General features: G+C 45.4%; 1 protein-coding gene across 2 annotated transcripts in view; it reads right to left on the bottom strand.

The window, feature by feature from the left end:
• Vdac1 (voltage dependent anion channel 1) overlaps positions 1 to 24,160 on the bottom strand; it is a 29,717-nt gene extending 5,557 nt beyond the window's left edge. The window contains exons 1-6 of one of the 2 annotated variants that reach the window (XM_027949640.2): positions 24,077 to 24,160; positions 13,204 to 13,276; positions 12,592 to 12,641; positions 11,661 to 11,813; positions 11,513 to 11,565; positions 3,746 to 3,973 (exon numbers count right to left, since the gene is read on the bottom strand). In XM_027949640.2, the coding sequence (XP_027805441.1) occupies positions 3,746 to 3,973; positions 11,513 to 11,565; positions 11,661 to 11,813; positions 12,592 to 12,641; positions 13,204 to 13,270 (551 nt within the window). In that variant the 5' untranslated portion in view covers positions 13,271 to 13,276; positions 24,077 to 24,160. Of the gene's footprint in view, positions 1 to 3,745; positions 3,974 to 11,512; positions 11,566 to 11,660; positions 11,814 to 12,591; positions 12,642 to 13,203; positions 13,277 to 23,839; positions 23,950 to 24,076 lie in introns of those variants that run through there. The other variant, XM_027949641.2, reaches the window with a different exon arrangement.
• Between the last annotated feature and the right edge of the window lie 426 nt (positions 24,161 to 24,586).

Below are 24,586 nucleotides of genomic sequence, written 5' to 3'. Positions count from 1 at the left end.
ATTATTGTTTATATGCACAGTACATACCAGGGCCCAGTCAGAAGCATCCTTCCTACAGCAGAAACCATAGAAAACATAGACTGTTCAAGCAGCCACTACAAGCAGGTGGAGACAGGCTGGAACCACTGCTTTTCCTAAGCACCTCTGTACTGTTTGATTTCATAAATATGGGCTCAGACTCTTTTGATTAAAATTTAAGAAAATATTTAATGGTGTAATTCTTTTTTTTTTTTTTTTGTGTGTGTGTGTGTGTGTGTGTATGTGTGTAGGAGATTAAACCCAGGGATGCTTAACCACTGAGCCACATCCCCAGCCCTTCTTATATTTTATTTAGAGACAAGTTCTAAGTTGCTTAAGGCCTCACCAAGTTGCTGAGGCTGGCTTTGAACTCACAATCCTCCTTGCCTGAGCCTCCAGAGCCACTAGGATTACAGGCATGCACCACTATGCCTGCTAATGCTGTAATTTTAAACAGGGGGTGGGGATAAGCATCCTCCAAGCATCAACTGGTCTTCAAGTTTGCCTGAACTCTCTCAAACATTTTTTTTTTTTAAAAGAGAGAGAGAGAGGAGAGAGAGAGAGAGAATTTTAATATTTATTTTTTAGTTATCGGCGGATACAACATCTTTGTTTTGTATGTGGTGCTGAGGATCGAACCCGGGCCGCACGCATGCCAGGCAAGCACGCTACCGCTTGAGCCACATCCCCAGCCCTCTCAAACATTTTTAACATAAAATCAATGTCAAAGTTCTGCCTCATCACTTTGGGTACTTCTGGTGGAAAGGGCATGGGTGAGATGGACCAGCAAAGGGCTTAAGTACTACAAATTCTTGCTGTTTCATTCCACTTTGCTCTTCACCATACCCTTTCCCTGAAGCAGATGTGCACTAAATGCTCCTAAAGTCTTTACGTTTCCCCCGGAAACTCAGCCAGACCCTATGCTTCCAGCAAGTACAGAGAGAGCCCAGGCACAAATTCTCTGGGAACTCTGTCTTCCTCAAAAGCCCAAGCATGCTACAGAATGGCAGCCTGTTGAAAGTAATAGATTTTCTAATGGCTTTAGTATGATATTCAAATAGGGAAATTTCTTGGGCATAAATGTGTTTTTTAAAAAAAGTCATAGTTTCCAGAATATTCTAAAACTGGGTCTACAATATTGCTTTCCTACACTTAGCTTTTAAAACAATAAGCAGAGGGAACTCCCTGTTCACATTTACTTACAGGAAGCACAAAGAAAGTCTGTTCCACATCTGACCTCCAGCAACACCAGGGCAGCCCCGAGAAGCTGGGCCAGCTACCTCCATGCCAGTGACAAAACTAAACTCTGTCGACTTGTTCCTTATTGAAAATACCAAAGTTCAGGTATGAGGGAAATGTCAAATAGCCATTGTTCCTCCTAGAACTGGTACCAACTCCCAGTTCCAAACTGAGGAAGCACTTACCATTCTAGCCAGAATTCTGAATTTAAAAACACTTCTAATGCCTTAATATTTTTCCTATGACTTTTTTGTATATTACTTTTTTTAATAAAAAAATAAACCAGCCTGGCATGTTGGTACACACCTCCCACCCCAGCTACTCTCTGGGAGGCTGAAGAAGGAGGATCACAAGTTCAAGACCACCCTTGGCAACTTAGTGAGACTCTGTCCCAAAATTTTAAAAAGGGATGGGGATGGAGCTCAGTGGTAGAATAGTCGAGGGTTCAATCCCCAGTGGTACAATTTTTTTAAAAAAGGAATCAACCTGTGTTGTTGCACATTTCTATGACTTTCAACACATACAAATTTGTGTAGCTATCACAGCAATCGGGACACAAAGTAATTCCATCGCCAAATTCTCTGGTGCTGCCCCTCTGTATCACACCTCCTCACCTCCCTGGCCATCCCTGAACTGCCTCTATTAGTTTTTCCTCTGACTTTTTAGTTTTAAAAGACTCAAATTTTTAGTTGGGCATAGTGGAGCACAACTGTAATCCCAGCGACTCAGGATGCTGAGGCAGGAGGATCCCAAGTTCAAAGCCAGCTTCAGCCACTTAACAAGGCTTTAAGCAACTTAGCAAGACCCTGTCTCCAAATAAAACATTAAAAGGGCTGGGGATGTGACTCGGTGATTAAGCACACTTGGGTTCAATTCCTGGTACCAAAAAAAAAAAAAAAAAGACTCAAATTTTCAAATTTTAAACTAATGATAAAAAGTTCTCAAGAAACAAATAATATTATTTTACACATTAAATGCCACTTAATTGGTCTTAAGAAGTGACTTCTTAAACTTCTGTAGTGACCTCTAGTGGAAAGAAAGAAACTTGATAGAGCTTACTCATCTAGTACCACAGGTTCATTCCTCACTGGAACTAATAAAAGAATATTTTTATGATTAAAATCTTTGTTTGGGGCTAGGGATGTGGCTCAAACGGTAACGTGCTCACCTGGCATGCGCGGGGCGCTGGGTTCGATCCTCAGCACCACATAAAAATTAAAAAAAAATAAAGATGTTGTGTCCACCAAAAACTGAAAAATAAATATTAAAAAATTCTCTCTCTCTCTCTCTCTCTCTCTCTCTCTCTCTCTCTCTCTCTCTCCCTCTCCCTCTTCTATCTTTAAAAAAAAAAAAAATCTTTGTTTGCTTTAACCTAAATCATGACTCTATTTCAACTCAAGTCTAATTATAAGGAGCTCTCTCAACACTAAGCTTAATCCTTTCTTCCCTTCCTCACACTGTCCTTAATTAGTAAACTTAAATGCCCCACCATCCTTGGCACAGTGGTTTGCATGCTTCCTACTCAACTACTGGGGAGGCTGAGGCAGGAGAGTCACAAGTTCAACACCAGCCTTAGCAAGACCCAACTCAAAATCAAATAAAAAGAGTAAATATGTAGCTCAGTGGTAAAACACCCTCTGAGGCAGGTTCAATCTCTAGTACCCCTCAAAAAAAAAAAAAAAAAAAAAAAAATGCAGAGAAGACCTTTGCACTTCACTGAGATAATCACCTCCTAATCTATCTACCATGTCTATATTCCACTAAGCATGAAAGCTGATCCTCAGGCTTATGCAAGCAAGAGAGCTTCATCTTCCCTATCCTGTCCCCCCATTTTGTTAACTAAAACTGAAAGGACCTCCAGGGTCCAGAATGCTGCAGGAAAGGGACACCCCCTGGACTGACACCATGTCTTGTTATAACCAATCAGTCATCCTGGGTACCAGTGGCAGTATTTGCTGTTCACAGAACAGAAACTAAGACACTTTAGGAAATGGATGGGTAGGAAACAGAAAAAATGCCAAGAGGCCATTTGATTCATCTGATGCCAACAAACACTTATTATATAGTGATTAAAAATTGCACTTAGGGGACTGGGGTTGTGACTCAGTGGAAGAGTGACTGGGTTTGATCCTCAGCACAACATAAATAGACAAAATAAAGATACTCTGTCCGTCTATAACTAAAAAATATTTTTTTAAAAAAATTTCACTTAGGCCAAGCACAGTGGCACACACCTGTAATCCCAGTAGCTTGGAGGCTAAGGCAGGAGTTCAAAGCCAGCCTCAGCAACTTAGTGAGGCCCTAAGCAATTTAGCAAGGTTCTATCTCTAAATAAAATATAAAAAGGGCTGGGGACATGGCTCTGTGGTTAAGCACTCTTAGGTTCAACCCCCAGTACAAAAAAGGAAAAGAAATTGCATTTAGGGGAAAAAAAAATGAAAATCACCCCCCTGTGAGACATACTCAAACTCTGCACGTGCACACTTACACATTAGTGTGAAGCTGGAATTCGTCAGTCTTGTAGCCAACTGCAAAGTTGCTCTGGGTCACTCGGGACTTTGCGGTCTCAAAATTCATCTGGTAGCCAGCCAGCCAGCCCTCATAACCCAGCACCAGAGCGCCCCGGATTGAAGGCCCAGCAATGTCAAAGTCCACGTCGCAGCCCAGGTTGATGTGCTCCCGCTTGTACCCTGTCTTGATTTTAGCATTTTTTTTCCTGAAGGAAAAAAAATTAAATTACAATCAGAAGCTAACTCACCTTGGTATCATCATGCCAAGGAATGCAAATTTCTTTTTTTAATCCCAGTTTAAATGGGGTAGAGGGGGTGGAGATGAAGTCAGGGCCTCAGGTCTTTGGTAAGCAGCTACTGGTCACATTGGACAGGATGTGGCCTCTCTTCAACTGGACTCCAGTCTGCAGAGGCACAGTAACAAAGTGAGAGCACAGCAGAGGGACCTGAAAAGTAAGCACTTGGTCATCTTTCTTTTCTCTCCTCTCCTTAGGCTTAAGGAACAGCCTACACAAGCATTTATTAGGCAGAGCACTACTATGTAATTATGAAACAGATGCATCTTTGCTATCTTCCAAACCTGTGGGAAAGATATATCTGTCATGAAGGCAGCTACCTAAACAGCAGTTTTAAGGAAATGGTCATCTTCTTTGTGGATCAGCCAGTAAGTATAAAAGCAAATACTACAGCCCTTCTAAGTGAATACAGAGGTAAGATAGCTTTCAAGGCCATGTTTGTGAGACCCTGTTGTGTATATAATTCAGAGAACTGGGTGCTGATGTGGAAGCTGGGGCCCAGCAGTCATGGGGGCCAGAAGTCCTGGTTAGCTGCACCTGACCCCAGGTCCAGGCTAATGGTGCCACATTTGAGTTTATGACCAGTTCAGTGCCTTTGATGCCTGTTCCTCCAGAACCAGAAACCCCAAAGAAGGGTCATATCACCAGCAAATATATTGTCTTTTACCAAAAGCAAACGTTGGAAAAAAAGATTGAATTTATCAAAAGAATAGGAACTATGTTCATCTGGTTGTTTCTGTTGTTCAGCTATAAAATGGCCCCATTCTGCGGCCATCTGCATTTTCAGCAGAGACCACAGGAGAAATCAGATCTGCTTAGAACGCCCAAGGACTGCACAGCCTAAATAAATAAAGATATTAAAATATATATATTATTTTTTTTTAAATTCCCTCCTCTGAGGAACCACTGCTCCTTGAGAAATGTCCAATTACAAGTCTGGGCAGAAAATATACAAGGTGATCCTGCACCAGCTACCACAGCTATTAAACATTCCTGGGGTTGAGCAAAAAGACTGAAGAGCTCACATGAAGGGGCTTTGAAGGAAGGGCTTTGGTAAAAATAATATCATGCACTAATGAAAACATTTTTTTAAAAATAATAATATTGGCAGTAGATTAAAATATATTGAATATGTTTTAATCTATGAATTCATAATGACAAAAAAATTATCATCTCTGAACACCAGAGAATCAACTTATTACTCTGAAAATAAAAAAGGAATCAATTCCTCTCCTGTACTAACTATGCCTCAAGGTCACCAAATAGTTGATGAGAATTTTCTCTTTATTATAATATTCTACCAATAAATGAAGGAGGAATTATAAAAGTAGGCTTATGAATAACGCTGACATCATACAAATAGAGGGCCTATGTGTGCATCCCACAGGCAACAGAAGCACACAGCACTACCTCTATTTTTAGTCCCTGCACCCCATAACAGAATCCAAATGTGACAAAGCCTCTAGACTTAACAATTCACCAAAAAAACAAAAAAAAAAATGGGGATAGGGGAATGAATGTGTTAAATGATACTACAGAGATACAAACAGTAAAATCCAGTCTATATGTAACTATGAACTATAGAACAAATTGATCTCCTTATAATAAGTGGTGCTGCCCCCGACCAGCACAGGCATCTGAACTTAAGATCACTGGTGTGAATTTGCAGGGACACCAGATAAAACACAGACACAGTTTACCTTTACACAAGCTTCAGGACAGCTTCCCTGCTCTCAGCCTCAGGCTCAGGCTCCCCAAAAGGGAAAGCAAGAGAAAGTCACGAGAGGCTGGTGAGAGAGAGGAAACACGTCCAGAAGTGAGCTTTTATTGGGGGGACTCTTGTTCTTAGAAAGTTCTATCCAAAAAAGGGCAGAAGAGGCAAGACTACAAGGGACAGGTGAGTGTAACTCAACCCTAGGGCACACCCCACAAAGAAGACCCCTTACTATCCGAGCTAGACCCCTCCCAAGCCACAGTGAATGCAGTGGTTGGTCAGAATCTAAGGCATCAGGACTGGAAGGGTGTGGTCAATCATTGTGGCTCCCCACAGTAAAATCCAGTCTATACGTAACTATGAACTATAGAACAAATGATCGCCTTATAATAAGTGGCAAGAGGAAAAAAAGAAAATTGGAAAATTAAGAGACTGAGAAGGCATCTAAACAATTTTCCCAATTTTACATAGAAAATTTTTTTTTAATATTTATTTTTTAGTTGTAATTGGACACAACAACTTTATTTCACTTGTTTATTTTTGTATGTGGTGCTAAGGATTGAACCCAGGGTCTCGCACATGCAAGGTGAGCACTCTACCGCTGAGCCACAACCCCAGCCCTAGACAATTTTTGATTCTATTAAAAAAAGTCATGGGACTGGGGCTGGGACTCAGTGGTAGAGTGCTCACCTAGCATGCGTGAGGCACTGGGTTTGATCCTCAGCACCACATAAAAATAAAATAAAGATATTGTGCCCACCTATAACTAAAAAATAAATATTTAAAAAAGTCACAAAAATCATGAATATTTGAACAGACTAAAGACTTGACAGTATAGCCAGGTGTGGCTGCACACACCTGTAATACCAGCAACTCAGGAGGCTGAGGCAGAAGAATGACAAGTTGTTGAGGCCAACCTTGACAACTTAGTAAGACCCTGTCTCAAAATATAAAGGACAGCGCTGGGGATGTAGCTCAGTGGTAGAGCGCTTGCCTAGCATGTGAGAGGCCCTCGGTTTGATTCCTGGAGCCACAAAAAATAAAAAAGGACTGGAGATAATAGCTCAGTATTAAAGCATCCATGGGTTCAATCCCCAGTATTGACAATATAAAGGAATTCTGGTTAACTTTTTTCAATTAATATTAAGACAATGGTTATACTTCTTTAGAAAGAACACTTATCATTTAATGATACCTACTATAATATTTACATATGACATTACGTGCTGTTACTTACTTAAATAATATGCGAGTGGAGAAGTTATTTATGGCTGTCTAAATAAAAAATGACATGGGTTGGCAATTATTAAAGGCAAATAATGAGAAAACGATTAGAGCTTAGTATACTTTTCTGTGTAATTTTGTGTATTTGAGATTTTTCCATAATTAAAAAAAAAAAAAATTTAAGTTGAAGCAATCCAAGTTCTCAATGAGAACAGAAAGCCAACACCCTTCCCAAGTGACACTTGGGGGACTAGGGATGTAGCTCAACGGCAGAGTGCCTGCCTAGGATGCACAAGGCTCTGGGTTCAATCCCCAGCACTTGAAAGAAATAAAAAATGACAATGAAACTCTGGGACCTCAATTCTGTTCAAGTTGTTTCTGTACATTTTGTTTATTTATTTATTTATTGTATATTTGTTCTAGTTAGTGATACATGAAAGAAGGATGCACTTGGATTCATTGTACACAATTAGAGCACAATTTTTCACTTATCTGGTTGTACACGAAGTAGAGTCACACCATTCCTGCAATGTACCTAGGGTAATGATGTCCATCTCATCCCACCCTCTTTCCTACCCTCAGTTTCTGTACATTTTAAAGAGGAGTAACAAACAAATTACCTTTCAATGAGAAAAATTCCAAATCCACCTACCCTGGTCTACCTATTCTTTGCAGGAAGAAGACTATCAAGAGGCTGACATGTAAAAGAACAGGAGGCCACGAAATGTAGAAATAGGGCATTTTATGAGCATCAGATAAAAAGCTGCTGTCAATCACAGAGTTTTAATGCCCATGGCAAAGCTTCTGACCAATGTATGCACCACCTACACCAGTTTCCATGGCACCCAGCATCTCATGGGAACCTGACCAGTGACCCAAGCTCCCCAAGAGAAGGAGCAAGGCTGGGACAGTGGCTCAGGCTTCTACCAAGGTTTCTGTTCTTTCTAGCACAATGCACTACAGCTGTGGAGCCTTTCCTTTCTCGAATATCATTGGGGTTTTTTTTAAAGCTATTTAAGCAGTGGCGCTAATCTGACAAGCACCAAGAGAGGCTTGACTCTGATTTGTGGTTAGCAAGCAGTCTTTATCTGTAACAGATACTCTAGGATGAGTGCTGGTCCCTAATGCCATCTGCATTAGGGACCAGATGCGGTCACAGCATCTTCAGGAGCCAGGTGCTTTCCAGGCAGCACCCCTCAGTGGCTTTGGAAGCCAATGTTCATCTCCAACCTTCATCAAGAGTCATCAAAACTTTCCTCAAATACCCAGCAGGAAAATGTACACATATTTCCCACAACCTTATCTTCTAAACACCATTCTCCAATATAAGTAACCAGGTCTCCTTGGAGAAATGGTTAATAGCAGGTAAGAGCAAATACAAGATGAACCCTGTACATCTTCTAAAACCAGAAATAAAGATGAGCTCAAAAAAATGAGAGGAGTTGGACAAAAGCACAAGGTGTCAACCTGAGGGAGCTCCCAATGGCCACATCTCAGATAATGTGAGCAACAAAATAAAAGAGACAATGGGTTATAACCCATAAAATAAATACTCATGAATCACACTAATATAAATTACTAACATAAATAACCAATTAAATAAATGAGGGACAAGGGACAGCTCTTTCTTATAATAGATCTCAAATTATAAGTGAAGGAATGATAGGAATAGAAAAATCACCATTTTCCAAACAGAAGTGTCACAGGCAAGAATCACCCAAGGCTGCTTTTATCTGTGCCAAAGCAATGATGAGAAACAGAATGTTTGCGGTCTTAAAATATCTTCCCATCAGATACCTACTAATTACAAAGAGGAAAGAACAATAGCTTTACAGTAAAGAGACCTAGCAAACACTACTTTAACCATGATCAGAGTCATTTTCATCAGTAATGAGGCACACTGACATATTCTTCCTGAGAGCATCTTCCTGAGAGCATCTAAGACACAACACAACATCACTTCTATGGTTGCTAAAAACGTGTAATGTGAATTTTGTTGTTGTTGTTGTTGGTTTTTGGGTACCAGCAATTGAACCCAGGGCCCTTTTTATTTTGAGACAAGTTCTTACTAAATTGCTGAGGATTTTGCTAAGTTACTAAGACTGTCCTTGAACTTGCAAGCCTCCTACCTCAACATCCTGAGTCACTGGGATTATAGGCCTATGCCATCACACCTGTTTATAACCTGAATTTAATCAGGAGGAAACATCAGGCCAATCCAAATTAAAGGACATTCTATGAGATAATCGGCTGCTCTTCAAAATGTCAAGAGAGACAAAGAAAGATAAGAATATTGCCCATATTAGAGAAGACAAAGGACTAAATGCAACATAGGATCCTGATTCATGGACCAGAAAGAAAACCTCAGTGGGACAACCATTAATAATACAACAGCAACATTAATTTGCTGCTTCTGATCATTACAGTCATGCTTGCTTAATGACAAAGACACATTCTGAGAAATGCATCATTGAGCAATTTCATTATTTAGCAAACATCATAGAGTGTACTTACTCAAACCTAGATGGTCCAAGTCAGTCACTCAATACAGTGGGTAAATATATACATACGTGTGTGGGTGTGTGTAAAAACCTCCCTTTGGGGAGATCTGCAGAGAAGTCTCTAAGACTTGCTACAAACCTCTTCTCTGCAGACCTCCCCAAAGTTCATGGAAAAACCCAAAGTGTGCTATCTCAGAGCATCAAGCAAAGTCCAGGCAGCAAATTCAGGCATGTGGTCTTGTCCTCCAGCCCCTCACCCTGTCAGAGGATCTCTGTGGATAACTGCTCCCTGGTATGATGGCATGATGCCTGGGGGAAGTGGACCAGCAAAAAGGCAATGCTCCTGGCAGGAGGAATCAAGGCAGAGAAGGGGACAAGAGTTAAACAGCTCCTGACCAATCATCCAAAACCATCTTACAAAAAGCCTTTTCAGTGGTGCATGGTGGCACACACCTATAATCCTAGCAACTCAGGAAGCTGAAGCAAGACAACAACAAATTTTGAGGCCAGCCCAGGCAATTTAGTGAAACTCTGATTCAAAATAAAATTTTAACCAGGCAAAGAGGCACACATCTATAATTCAAGCAATTTGGGAGACTGAGGCAGAAGGATCACAAGTTTAAAGCTAGCCTCAGCAACTTAGCAAGACTCTGTCTCAAAATAAAAAAATAAAAAGGATGGGGGTGTAGCTCAGAAGTTAAGTGCCCCTGGGTTCAATCCCTGGTACCAAAGAGAGAGAGAGAGAGAGAGAGAGAAGAAGAAGAAGAAGAAGAAGAAGAGGAGGAGGAGGAGGAGGAGGAGAAGATAATTAATTAATTAATTAATTAATTAAAAATAAAACAAAATTTTAAAAGCTGGAAATGTAGCTCAGTGGTAGAACACCCCTAGGTAGGATTAATCCCTAATACCATTTAAAAAAAAAAAAAAAAAAAAAAGAGGAAGAAGAAGAAAAAAAAGAAGAAAGAAGGTCTTATTTCCAGAGAACAGGAATCATGTCAGCCAGTCTAGTTGGTTGTGGTCACCCCATACCTTGCACAGCATCTGGCGTTAGTGGATGCTTTTTCGAATAAACATTTGTTAGAAAAGAAAAAAAGAAGATAACATGGAATGGCAAAAAATGAAATTCATAATGTCAATGAACTATAGACAATGGATATGATGAATTTTATGTATCTTGTTACCAAAAAAATTGTTCAACTTAAAAATTAAAAACTTAAATTCAGTATATGCCTTTGATCCCATCATCAGTGTGAAAAACAACGTTCCTCCAATTGAGGGGACCCACCATACTAAGTGGGAAGAACAGGTGTGTATTCCAGAAGAGAACAGTTCCTATTAGCCACTCAGGCACTCTGGAGCTGAGGCAAGTTAACTTGATGCATTAAGAACCAACAAACCTACCAGAGGGTCCCACCACGGAAAGTGGAGCCTCAGGAGCTCCCTTGTAGTGAAGCCCAAAAGGTCTCAGTGGGAGAAGGACCCCTACCACCCAACAAATGGGCTGGCAACACTGATCAGTTAGCCATTCCTTCCAAATGTCACCTGCTGCCCTGTGGCCCTAGCCATTTACAATTACCAGCAGGCTTGCCCATATGAAACAGCATTACTGAAGCAGACATTCAGCAGCCTGCAGCCAGAAGTACAGGATAGTACAGAATCTTATTCAAAAACACTACTAAATACGAGTCTGCATCCTCCATTAAAAAGGAATGTGTGAGGAGGAGGGTAGCAGCCTGGCCTGGGCACCCTCAGATCCCCAGATGAGTACAAGGTCAAGGACAGGTACACCAAGACCTGCGTTTGGGTAAAAACCATTTCTAAATTAAAAAGTGCTGGATGGATGTGGATGTGTCCTGAAACCAAATGAAAACCAGAGAATTTGTATCTCTATGTCTTGGAGGCTGCCTTATAGGTAACGTCAGCCCCGTTCTCAAAAACCTTTGTCTCAAAAGGCTTTCAGGGCCCCTAACACCACAGAAAGCCCTCACAGGGAAGAAATGAGAGTCTTACCCAGTGTTAGGTGAGAAGGATGAATCGAAGGTCAGCTTCAGTCCACGTGCAAGCTGAACAAAAAAGAAATGTGCCACCAGGTTTAGTCACAGGGCAGGCCGGCAGGTGTGAATGAATGAAACCCACGTCCCTTCACAGTGGCTGTTACCTGATCTTCCACAGTGATCTCAGTGCCTAGTGTGTTGTCAGTGTTCCACTTCTCTGTAAACGTCAGGCCATATTCAGTCCACCTGTACTTGGTTTCCAGGCTGCCCGTCACTTTGGTGGTCTCTGTGTTGGCTGAGCCTGAGCTCGTAAATTCCTTCAAAAGAAAGGGAGATTCACAACCTGCAGCCCACCATGTCCTTGGTACCACTCAGGCCATCATGCAACAGTTGAGACCTGGAGTGTGGGCAGGCGACAGCTAATCTCACAATTCAATTAGATCTTTAAAATGTACAGAGGTGTAGAAGAGTCTGTGCTACCTTGAGGAGTTGTGGGGAATGCTTTGTCAGGAGACAGATTCCTTCCTCCCCTCTTACTCTTAAGTCTGGCCAAGAAGGCCTCCCTTCCCTCCTATCTCCTGCCTCATTCAGAGAAGAAGCAATGGGCTGAAGTTGACAGATTAAGTAATGAAGCCAAGGGCAGCAACTCAACCCAAATCTTCTTTCCAATCATGACTACACACACAATCTAAAAGGGACTATTAAGATTGTTTCTAAAAGAATTATATGGCATTAAACACAGGTTGATATTAAAATAAGAAATACAAGGAAGGGTCTGGGAGTGTGGTTCAATGCTTGCCTAGCACACTGGAGGCCTTAGGTCTGATCCCTAACATAAGAAGGAAAGAAGGGAGGGAGGGAGACAGAAAGGGAAGCATCAAGTGAAACCATTGCCATTTCCTGTATTAACAGCTGCTAAACAGGGGGCCTTTGGGCATAGTTCCCTGGACCACCCATTACACACAGATGCAATGAGTGACAACCTCAAAACCGACACAATCCAAAAAGGAGCTTTTGGTTCTGCCACTCAGCATAGGGTAGCTATCTGCCAATCAACAATAAATACCCATGTTCCATGTGAGTTGGATAACTTACCAATCCATTCTCAGATTTTGTTTTCAAATCGAGTTTGATTAATCCAAAGCCTAAAGAAAAAAGAAAACAGTAAACAGATTAAGTAATGAAGCCAAGAGCAGCGCCTCACTCATAGCTGTTTGGAAATGCTTTCTACAAGGAAGAACACGGAGGCCCTGAAGGCTGAGGGCCCAGCCCCTGCTGGTGGTGGCCTCCATGGAGCTCAGCAGCCATTGAACAGAGCAGAGAGGCAGGCACAGCCCACCTGGGCTCCACATGCACTCCTAGTGAGGCCTGAGAAAGGTGCCTGCAGCTGGCAGAGACAGTCACCAGGGCCTCATGGGCACGACAGGCTATATTTAGAAGCTGTGCTCCACTGCAGCAGCATCTAGGGCTGCTCCTTGCTTGCAAGAAAAAATGAGAACATCCGCTTGTTAGCAGCAATCCACAAGCTGCCCCTACTGGGTACACAACCAAAACTGCTTCACAACCACAGAAAGCTGATCTCTTTTCCCAGACACAGAAGTTCTAAATAGTGGACCAACCCAGGTCTTCCACACTATTAAGGTAAAACTGCAAATATGCCAACTGGGTTTGTAGCTAAGGTGCCCCCTCCCTCCCAGCAGCACTTACCATAGCCCTTGGTGAAGACATCCCTGGCAGATTTGCCAAGATCGGCATACGTGGGAGGCACAGCCATCTTCTGCTGCAATAAAAGAACCACCAGAATAAATACATTGGTAATTATGGAAATTAGTTTACCATCAATAAAAATTATTAGACACGATTAACAACCAATAAAAATTATCCACCACTAAGAGTTTCAGGCACTGTATCCTTCCAGGTGTGGGCAGAGGAAGCATGTAAGGTCCTGTCCTTCACTTTGGGGCCAGAGTTGAGACACTCAGTAAATCTTTGTTGACAGGCCATCAGCCTCCTCTGCATATCCCCAGGACAGAGTACAGGCCCAGAACATAGTGGGAGTCAGTAAATTTTTGCTGAATGAATTATCTATCAAAGACACATTCCCATGAGCCAGCTATTTTACTGGATTGCAGGACTCTTGCCAATAAAACATATCTTCTTACAAAATGTCGGTTGCTAGGACATTAAATGCACTGAATAAAAATCAGTTTTTTATGATGACGTATTTCTATATGGTTCTGATTTTATTCAACCAACAAATATTACTGAGTACCTATTATGTACCAGAATGAGCCCAACTTTATACAAAACTGGGGATTGAACCTAGGACCTTGAGCATTCTAGGGAAATACCTACCACTGAGCTACATTCCCAGACCTTAGGGGATCCCGCTTTTAGAGTCATGTTCCTCACAGAGAATAAAATAAGATCTAACTAGTTAGGCAATCCCAACATGGAAAGAAATTCAGCCATATAATACAAAAAGAAAAAAAAAATTAATTTAAACAAAACTTAATTGCACTGCAGCATCACTTCATTTTAAAACCAACTATCCAAGTACTACTTGGGGGACTGGGGATGGAGCTCAATAATAGAACACCTGCTTAGCGTGTGTGAGGCCCTGGATTTGATCCCCAGCACAAATTAAAAAAAAAAAAAAAAGCACCGTTTGGCTTGTTACATATCATAAAGTCAGTCAACAAATATTCATCAAGCATCTTGATGTTCAAGGAAAGAGAGTAACTCAATCTTTGCCTGAAAGACAGACAACACTACATCCCTGGAAGGCTATTTTTTTTTTTTTTTGGGGGGGGGGGGCGTACCAGGGATTGAACTAAAAGGCACTAGACCACTGAGCCACATCCCCAGCCCTATTTTGTATTTTATTTAGAGACAGGGTCTTACTGAGTTGCCTAGCACCTCAATTTTGCTGAGGCTGGCTTTGAACTCTCAATCTCCTGCCTTAGCCTCCCAAACTGCTGGGATTACAGGCATGCACCACAGCGCCTGACAGCCCTGGAAGGTTTTGCTTTGACAAGCTATGTACATAGAATTAAAATCCTAATCCAGGAAAGCCCACTCTATGTACCCCATCCAGGAAAAGAAGAGGTCATAAGAAAGCACCATTTCCCACATCTTCTCCATCCCCAGAATTATTACAGAATAGTAGTCTCATTAACCTGAAGGTGGGTTCCATTCACTTTTAAAAACATTATACCTAATTTATCAAACTGAATCTGCATATAACCCATCTGAAATCACACATAATATGTATGCAGTTACACAAATAAACACATTCATGGCATGTTCCTGGGGAGCAGGAGCCCACTGAGGAGGGGTTCAAGTGATCCCAGGGGAACAAGATCACAACTAGAAGCTGCATTCCTGACCAAGGCCTTCACTCCAGAGACACTGCCGAGAGCCCACTGAAATGCTGGGTACACTGCCAAAAAAAAAAAAAAAAGACTATACACCTCCACAATTTTAAATCATGAAATTGTGGTCCAGGCCCTATTTTATTTTTTTCAGAAGCTTTGCTAATTTTGTCCCAGCTCACTTATGTGTCACAGCAGAGAAGTGCAGTGAGCTGTTTACTCTGTCCTATTTTTGCTGCTGCTGTTATTTCTTGCACATGAACAGGCTGGAACCCTGGGTCAGAGCACAGAGAAGAGGGGAGGAGATCCAGTTCAGGCTACCCCTACTGGCATTTTCAGGTCTGAGGAATCCCCTCCTCCCACTTGTTCTTTCCTCCCAACTAATCCTCTAGGGACATCAACCCCAGGGTCACACCAGGAACCACCTACCAAGGCCTCAAGACATACTACCTGCCTAACAACAAGAGGGCCTTAAGCACAGATAAGCCTGGCCCCTCCTAGGAGAAGCCAATGCAAAACAGTCCTAGATTGAAAGCTGAGGTAATAGGGCCCCAAGCAGACTTGCAGACATCTTGGCAAAGGACCCAGAACATTCTCCATCCCTGCCAGGGTTAATAAGCCAGTGGACAGAGCACCTCCATTTGGTGTTATTGCTCTGTGGATGGGCCTGGGGAAGAGGAGGAATGTCCAGTGGTGGTACCTTGAGTCATCTAAATCCCTCCAGCACCTCAGCACCCAAGGCCTTCCCTCTACCTTCCCTGGCCCCACAGGAGAGACCCTCCAGGACCTGCCTGACAGACACGGAGGCCTTTGCATCTGGACTGGTATCTCCTTCAGGGAAAAAGGCAGAACACTCATCATTTAATGCTCCCCAAATGCCCTCTCTTATCACTTAATCCCCAAAACCCAACAGGCAAAGCCACCCATCAAAAAAAAAAAAAAATTCCACCCACAGCAAACATCAGCCTAAAAGCCTGAGGTTGTTAAGGAGATTACCAGGCAAGGACAAGGGGGTCAGGAAGGCAGAGCTCAGAAGAAGGGCCCTTAGGAGCTCAAATAAAGCCAGCCCTCCCAGGGCTATGGGCTCCCTTCCTTGAAGTCCTGCAACACTTCCTTTATTTGGTACCAGATGCATGTAAGTGAAGTTGCCAGTTAACTAAAACACAACCCCAAGTGCCAACACTCCATGTTAACCATTCTGGATGCACATCACTTCCTGGTCTGCTTAAACACAAAATAATGGAGCATAACACCCCCATTCTATGCCCTCAGGCAGGCATGCTCCCCACTCAGGTAGGTGTGCCCCATGCTTAGGCATACTCCCCTTCACAGCACCTTGCAGGGAGGACTGCTACCTGGGCAATCAAACCCACTCCTGAACCTGAGAACTAAAGGATGGCTCGCCCCTTCACTACCCCCACCTGCCCCATTGCTAGGTAGCTTCCTCTCTGCCTTTTGTGCACCCACACCCCCTCCTGTGCTTCATTATTTGACAGGATTAAGGAAGGCCCTGAGACAGATAGCCCTGCCTCTCCCAGAGCTCAGCCTTCTTACAATTATGAAGAAAACACCCATTTTTATATGAGTCTCAGAACCCACTTCAGAGACAATTTAATGGCAGATATAATGATCTGCATTGTTTCTTTAGGCTAAGACTAGATAGAGAAGGGAGCATACAGCTTTCTCACTTAACCCTGTGAGGGTGCTGGCTTTGAGGTTGAACCCTGGCCCTGACCCATCCCTGCCTTTCCCACGCAGACCTGTTCCCAGTTACTATCTGTGCAGTTTACCAATGCACACTGTCTTGCATGCACAGCTGTCTTTACAGCATCTGCCCCACGTGCCTCCAGAAGCCCAGCCTCTAGAGGCCAAGCAGGAATCAGAGCAGTCTGATGCAGGCCAGGCAGCCGGCCCTGCACAAATTAAAAGAGAAGGCAGCCTGGGGAAGACAGGACCACACTTCTCTGCCTGGACAAGGGCTTCTGGGCAGAACCGGGAGCTTCAAACCCATGACGGAACAGGAAACAGAAGGCTGGGCAAGGCAGGGTATGCAGACCTGCCTGCAGTCACTGATGACTTTGAGAATGACCAGCAAAGCACACCAGAGACAGTAGTCCCTAGTTCCCCTCCACAGCCTGCCAGCCTGCCTACCCAACCCTTCCCTGGCTGACCTTGAACAAATTATGCAAGCTCCACTCCAGCTAAGGAATGTAAATCCAGCCATACTGGAAGCACAAGAGGGGAGAGATAGTATATCACCCAGCATAACACACTTACATAACCTCCATCTTGGGGGGACACATCCTCCCTGACTCATCAGCTGCATGTCAGTGATAGCTGCTCTGCTCACCGTGCCCCTGCCTCCCCACACTTATCCCCAAATCACACCTTTGAACTCGAAGTACCTCAAAGTCCACTATGCATAAACATACAAATTATGGAAAAAGCTAGATGTAAATGATTCCAAGGCCTGGCACAAGAGAGGTATTCATTATAAATTATGTTTAATGAGTGAATGAGCAATGAACATCTAAGTATTACTGTATGCCAGGCCTGAAGGCACACACCTGTAGGATCAGCTACTTGGGAGGCTGAGGCAGGAGGACTGGATGAGTGCAGGAGTTAGAGGCCAGCAGGGCAACAAAGCAAGACCTTGACTCAAAAACAACAACAAAAAAGCAATATTGTAAGGGTGGTAGGGATAGAAACTTAGTATCTAACAATTGAGACTAAAGACATTACAATATAACCAGAAAATAGGAGCTCCCTGTTCAGGGCAGCTGCAGCACCCTGAGTGGAGAGAGGAAGAGACTGGACTGGCACCCTGCACACACCTGCCTTAATCCAGGCCTAAGGACAGTTAAACCCAAGGTGAGCAAGTGCCTTCAGAAGTGAGAATCAGACACTTATGGTCTCAAAACCAAGCACGGTCCAATTGCCAAGCGGCAATTGGCAAAACTGTAAATGATACCCAGTGTTGGTGTGGAAGTCACTCCTGTTCACTCCGAGTGTAAATACTAGAGGTACACTTTTTTGGAGGGCAATTGCTGAGCAATAAACCCAGCATTAACCCTAGTGCCAATTCCACTCCTAGGAACCCACCAAAGTAGTATCCAATGCAGTCAAAGGTGTGCACAAGAGGATGCACACACATTATTGGTAATGCAAAACCAGAAGCAACCTAAATGTCCATCAACAGGGAAACAAAAGAACAAAATTCGTTTTCACAAGTTCATACTTGCTAAAATAAGGAGAACCGTGAACTGCCGTCATCATTGAAAATAATGAGGTGGATTTATATGTGGTGACACGTCATCTAAAACATAATTAAAAAAAAAACAGTCACAAAATTTCTAATTCCTCATAAGGAAGGGAAAACCTTTTTATGTACAAGTCTCTACATTCATGAATTTTGAATGGCAGGAATGTGTGGAAAGGTACAAGCCATTGTAAGGATGGTAGGGATAGGAACTTAGTATCTAAATTTGGGGAAAGTATGGAGTTCAAAGAGGATTTTCATTATTCTACTTCATTATTTAAATTGTTTGCATACATTGATAATTTTAAAAGCCAAAATGTTCCAACAGGTTGTTGCAAGTAGAGATGCCAGAAGGAAAAATTATGTAGACAATGTCCATACTGAGAATATATTCAAACTATACTGAGATGGTAGGGTTATCAGACAAAGTCTACAGGAGATTCCACTCCCAGATGACCACCAATGGCTTGGCCACACTGCCCAAAAGCAGGAGTGGGACAAAGCTCCTCGTGTGCATGAGAATCCCCCAGGGCAAGCAGACCCCAATCCTCCTGTCTTCCCACCCCCAGCCTCTGGCTGCCCGCATGCAGGATGGCCCCAAATGCCAACAAGAACAGGCTGACTTCCTGCACCAAGCACCTCTTAGAACCCCTACCTTGACATATGCTCATTTCTCAGCAGATCCTCCCCCAGAAGGATCCAGGCAGGTGACCCTCGGTGCCCTCAGAGAGTCAAGAATGACTGCAGTGGTTAAAGTAGGGAGTGGGGTGGCTGTGGGTCCCCAGAGCTCAGCCAGGAATAGCTGGGAGAAGTCCCTTGAACACAGGTTAACACCCCAGGGGGTTAAGACTCCACCTCCAAAGACATAAGGGCATCAGGGGGAGGAACCACAAACCAGGAGCTACCCTGCCATGGCATTCACAGCCCATTCAGTTGTCCACAGGGCACAGTGACTACAGAATGGCTGAGCCTGGCAGAAGATAGCCAGGATATTAATAAACCCAAGTCCACACCCCAGTCAGGTACCCTGTGCCCTGCCCACATCTTTGTTAATGAATCCCTACACTAAACTCTTACTGGCTGAGTGACCTTGGACAAGCCACTTCCGCTCACAGGTTCTCATATTGCTCATCTATAAAATGGGGGCTAATGATGGAGCCTCCTGAAGGGAAGTGTTCCAAGGAATAAGTGAAATAGATGGAACACTGAGTGTCTGACACAGGGAGAAAACTCAATGATGGTGGTGACATACTCATAAATATTATACTAGATCCTCTTTGCTCATCCCATCCTGCTCTGTGCCCAGAGCTGATCATTATGGACTGTTATCAATGGGTTTATGGTTGGGTTCACCAAAAGTGAAACACATGCAGAAGACGGGAGTTTAGAGGAGAGTGGGATCAGATCCTTGACCCCCAGGTTCCCTCCCTTCCTGGCCTCAAGTGGATAGCAACTGCTTTCTTCTACCCAAAAGCAGAGCCCCTGACAGGGAGCCCCTCCCGCTGAAGGCCTCAAGTTGTTAACAGACCCAGGGGTACCCCCTTGTGGGTATCCTATACCCTGCCCACCTATCTGCAAGTGATCCCCTCATTAAACTCTCTCGGATCACCATGTGGAAATGCACGTCTGATGCCTGCTAAGACAGTGACCAATACAACAGTCAAAATCAACATCATCATCCCAGGAATCCCCTCAGGAAGGGGGGGGGGGACTTTGGCCATTCCAGGGCAATAAGCCTACAGAAGGGGCGTCAGACCCACTGGGATTAGATTAGACCAACAAGACTTTGCCCCCACCCTGGGGACCAGGAAAAACAACTTCCCAGCACAAGGTAAGCCTAGAGGCTAGCTCTGAAAGCCAGAATGTTGGGGGGATAGATCATACTCAGGAGCCTCCCCTCAACCCCGACACACATCACTCTCTCTCCAGGAAGTGGCAGCCCAGGGAACATTCCCCACTTCCAGATGCTGGCAAAGCCAAGGCTCTGTGCTCTGGTGGCGGGTTTATGTTCTCAAAGCAGCTGCCCTCCCCCTCCCCCTCCCCCTTCCACAACAGTCGCAGAGGGCAGCCCAGCTTTCCAGGCGTTGCTTCTATTTTAAAACACGCTGGAAGCTAGGCCACTAGTTTGGCCTTCCAGGAGACACAGGAGAATGTAGCTGACTAGGAGACAGCTGCCTACTCACCCACCCACCAAGGGAAGAAGGCCTGGGCTGGCGGCAAACACAGCAGGGTCCAGGGTCCAGGGTCCAGGCACACCAGGCACTCCTGCCTGACTTCAGGCACCTCATTCCTCTGGAGCCTTGCTCCCGGTTTGGCCCACTGGGATTACAGACTGCATTTGGGACAGGTAGTAGCCTCGGGAGTCAAAAAGACCCAAGTCTCAATCCTATTCGGCTAGTTTCTAGGTGTGTGACCTTGAGCAAGTCAACACCTCTGTGATCTCACTCTTCTTCAGCTTTAACATGGGGAAAGAGCACCTGGCTCAGCATCATTCAGAAACACATTAGTTTGTTAATATAAAGCCCTCACTTTCATAGCTCATTCACATCAAGCTTGCAATAAACACAGCTAATGTTTTATTACAAGTTACATTTTGTAAATTTCTTATTATAATAATGGCTGCTGAGCATGTTGCCAAAAAATCACCCTGAACCGCAGGGTCCAGAGTTCTCCCTGTCCATAAAGAGGCATTGTTTAGCTGAACACTGTCGGGCCAGGTCCTAGAAGAAAGCCTCCCGCCTCAACCCATGGAACACTGACCCTTCTAAAAGACACAAGCACCACTGTCCTTGCCACAAACAGGGTGACCTGACCATCGTCCACTGCTGCCTGGCTTGCACTCAGTCATGCACAAGCTCACTCCAATTGCTGTGAAAGAATAACATCTCCCATCCGAACAGCAATTTCTAATTTTCAACAGGCGTTCATGTCTATTAGCTCCTTGAAATGGCCCCTGGAGCAGGGACGGCAGTGTGAGAACACCAGCATGGAACACCACCCTGCCCACCTGTGTGACACTTACCTGTGCCCAAGCTTCTTGACCAGTGAAATGTCAACAACAGAACCTCTCTCCCAGGGTTGTAAGGAGGTGAACTCAATGTCATAGAACATACATACATCCCCCAGAAAGGCACTGAGCAGACTCTCAACCAACAAAGTGACAATGATAATCATACTTTTGCAGCAGAGAAATTGAGGCACAAGAAAGTGATTTAGCCTGTACTAGACCCTATGGCTCATTTTGAACCTGTTTTGCAAACTCAGGTTGCTCTCTCTGTTTCTTTCCAAACCAGTTGTGAGTAAAGAGCATAGATTCCCTCTACCCCCTACCCACTTTAAAATTAAAAAATATGCCCAGGCCCAGCTGAAGGTCCTCCTGCTGACTCTTAGTGGATCCACAGGAGCCCGGGGGATCCCAAGACCAAAGACTGCAGATCCTTGGGGCATCCTGAGAGGCTGCCTCCTGGCTTGGGCCACTTCTCAGCCACACATGCGCCTCTCAGTCACTACCACCAAAGACATCAGACTACAGGAAATTCTATCAAAGTGAACTTCAGTGCCTCAGGAGCATCTTGCTGGCAAAGGTGGGGGATGATGCCCTGATCGCCACCAGCCTAGAGTTCAGAGTCCACATGCGCTTATTATCCAGCAGGGCCAGAGGCCCAATGTACCTCCTCACTGTATGGTCCCCCTGAGTCCAAGCTTTCTGTGCTACCAAGAGCACCTGCCTATAGCCCAACTCTAGAATAGCAAAACAAAGTAATCAATTGTGAGCAGTAACTCCCCTGGGCCAGGCATGTTACTCTGGACAAGTTGGGCAGAAGACATCAACCCACCCACCATCAGAGAAGGAAAGGGCACCAGGCCCGTAGCCTTGGATAGAAACCCACTCATCCATGTCACCCTGCCTTCAAGCCTAGAAACATCAGTTCAACAAGTTTCCCATGGGACTTAGGACATCAAGGAATGAAAATCAAGTGTTTAAAGAAGTTTTTTCAAATCAGAAAAGTTTTGCCTCCCACAAAATGCTCTAGGCTGTACATACCACAATAGTTCTTCAAATATTTATGACTAGGCAAGACTATTTTCTGTGAGTGAGAGAGCTATGTTCATCAAAAGGATGTCCAGGATCAACGGACTATGGCTTGGGTCTTCAGCCCCTTCATAGGCCCATTCAATAATTCCAAGAATACTTAATGTCACCTACTATATGCTATGTGCTAGAATAATAAAAAACAACTCTATCGATAAAGGTGGATACAAAGAGTGCATTGACTCCCACAGACCCTCTGAAGAGCCTACTGTATGCCAGGTAGCCTAAGTCTGACCCTCTAGGAACTGTCAGTCCAGAGCTGGGATGGAGAAAAAGAAGGCTGGCCCTGGGTAGTTTGCCCTGATCTTTGCAACAGCAGAATATTAGGCAAAAGAGGAGCACTTTCTCCTATCTCCCCTGGTGAAGGGAGGCTGGTGGAGGGAACTTCAGGTGAGAGAGACCTAGGTGAAACTTGTCTGTTCCTGCATTCAAGTCCTGCACATGCAAACTTACTGCTCCAGTCTGACCTTGTCATTTGTAAACTGAACAGGATTTTTCATGAATTATCCTGAAAGTTACCTGTATACAAATTCTTGATGCTAATACAGCAATAATGTTTACAATAACGGAGCTACATTTATTGAATCCCTTTCAGAATACCACATGGAGCAAAATGGTCTGTGGGGGATGGGCTAGATCCTCTTCAAAAGTCTCAAGGGTAAATGTCAGGGTTTCTATGGAGGCCTTGTACACACTGGGCACTGTTCTGAAGGCATCAACTCATTTTATTTTTCCTCAGAACCTAGGGAAGGAGAGTAGAATTGCTCCCATTCTACAGATAACAAAACTGAGGTTTGGTATCTTCCCAGCTCTATGACCTTGGACAAATCACTAGGGCTGTGGGCCTCAAATCTGAAGTCGGCTCAGAACCAGTTTTCCTAAACACAGAGTTGCAGTTGCCGAATGAATGAGCCACCGAATCAGAAATTCCTTCTAAGGACAAGGAGGCCACATTGCTTCCTGGAGGATCTCATTTCCGAGGCCAAACCTACTGCCCAGGCCCGAGTCCTGGCGTCTGAGGCCTAAGTCGACTCTCCGTTCCGCCCGGGAAGGCGCTGGCACGCGCTGGAGTTGCTGGGCGCCAGCTTCTTCGGGCGTGGGCCGACCGGAGCGTGTAGGACCGGGGGCTCCGGGGCACGTCACAGGAGTTCATTCCTGCGGCGGCATCTTGGCCCACACAGATCCGGGGTCCTGGATCAAGAAGCGTGGGAGTCGGGAGGGTCCCCACCGGACTGACGCTGACAGGATCGAGGGCCAGAGGGCGCAGGCCGAGGAAGGTCACCTAGACCCGAGGCCGGCAGGGCCTCCACGCGGTGGCCCATGCCCTTCCTCCCGCAAGTCCGGCTGGGCTCTCGCCCCCAGCCGCTGGCGCCTTTGGACCCTAGTTCTCGCGCTCCTCAGCCAGGACCCTCTCGGTGTCCACCCGCCAGGACTTCTCTGCCTGCTGCTGACCAGGCAGGCCCGCGCTGGCCGTCCCTGCTCTCTTCCCCGGACCGTGCTCTTAGGCCCTTCGCCCTCGCCCGCTCCTCCCGCCATCGCCTCCCTCTCAGCTCCCCAGGAGCCCGGCCCGCGACCCGGGGCGCAAGCAGAGCCCAGGCCCTTTTCTGCTGCGCCTACCTCGGAGGCGGTGGCGGCGGGAGCTACGGAAGCGGTGGCGGATACAGCCCGGGATGCGGCGCAGAGGAACCGAGGGGAGCGAGCAGCGGGGCCGAGGGCGGGGCTCTGTGGACAGCGGCGGCGCGGACCCGCCCCCGCCCTGCGCGCCCAGCCGGGCGAGCTCCGCCCTAGGCCACGCCCCGGGCAGCGCCCCCGGTGGGGCCTGAGTCCCTTCCCTCCCGCAAGCCGCGCTCTTACCCTTCTGGTTCGCTCTGAGCCCGCAGCGAACGCGCGACCCTGCAGAAGTGTGCGGGCGCGCGTAAGGGCCTGCGTGCGCCCGGGCACGGAGCGACCGAGAAGCGTGAGACTGACGTGCGCGTGGTGTGTGCGTGCGCGGGGACACGCGGGTCATTGCCGGAACCTCGGGCCGGGTGGAAGCATTTGGGTAGGGGAGGGGGATCTTCCGGTTAGCTGAGCGGTGCCCTGGGTTTCCCAGCGCTGGAAAGGCGCGGGGTTCCTGTGCCTACGGTTCGGTCTTGGAAACGGAGACCTCCTCTCCGGAGTTGACTGGAACTGGTCCGCGCCTGGGTGGATTAGGTGGCCCCGGTGCTCCGGTAGCAAAGTCCGCGCGAGTGTTAAATCGGGCTCCGAGTGTCTGAGGTCAGTCCACGTCTAGCCGGAACACTGGGCCCCCGAGGCGGTGCAGTATTGAGCTGGTGGCCACTGTTGCTCTGCACTCCAGGATCTGGACACAAAGTTTCCGGTGCC

The sequence above is a fragment of the Marmota flaviventris genome, chromosome 5 (assembly GCF_047511675.1).
Source record: "Marmota flaviventris isolate mMarFla1 chromosome 5, mMarFla1.hap1, whole genome shotgun sequence".
NCBI classification, from domain to species: Eukaryota; Metazoa; Chordata; class Mammalia; order Rodentia; family Sciuridae; genus Marmota; species Marmota flaviventris.
Note: the sequence above shows the minus strand (reverse complement) of the source record. Positions and strands in the feature narration are given on the sequence as shown.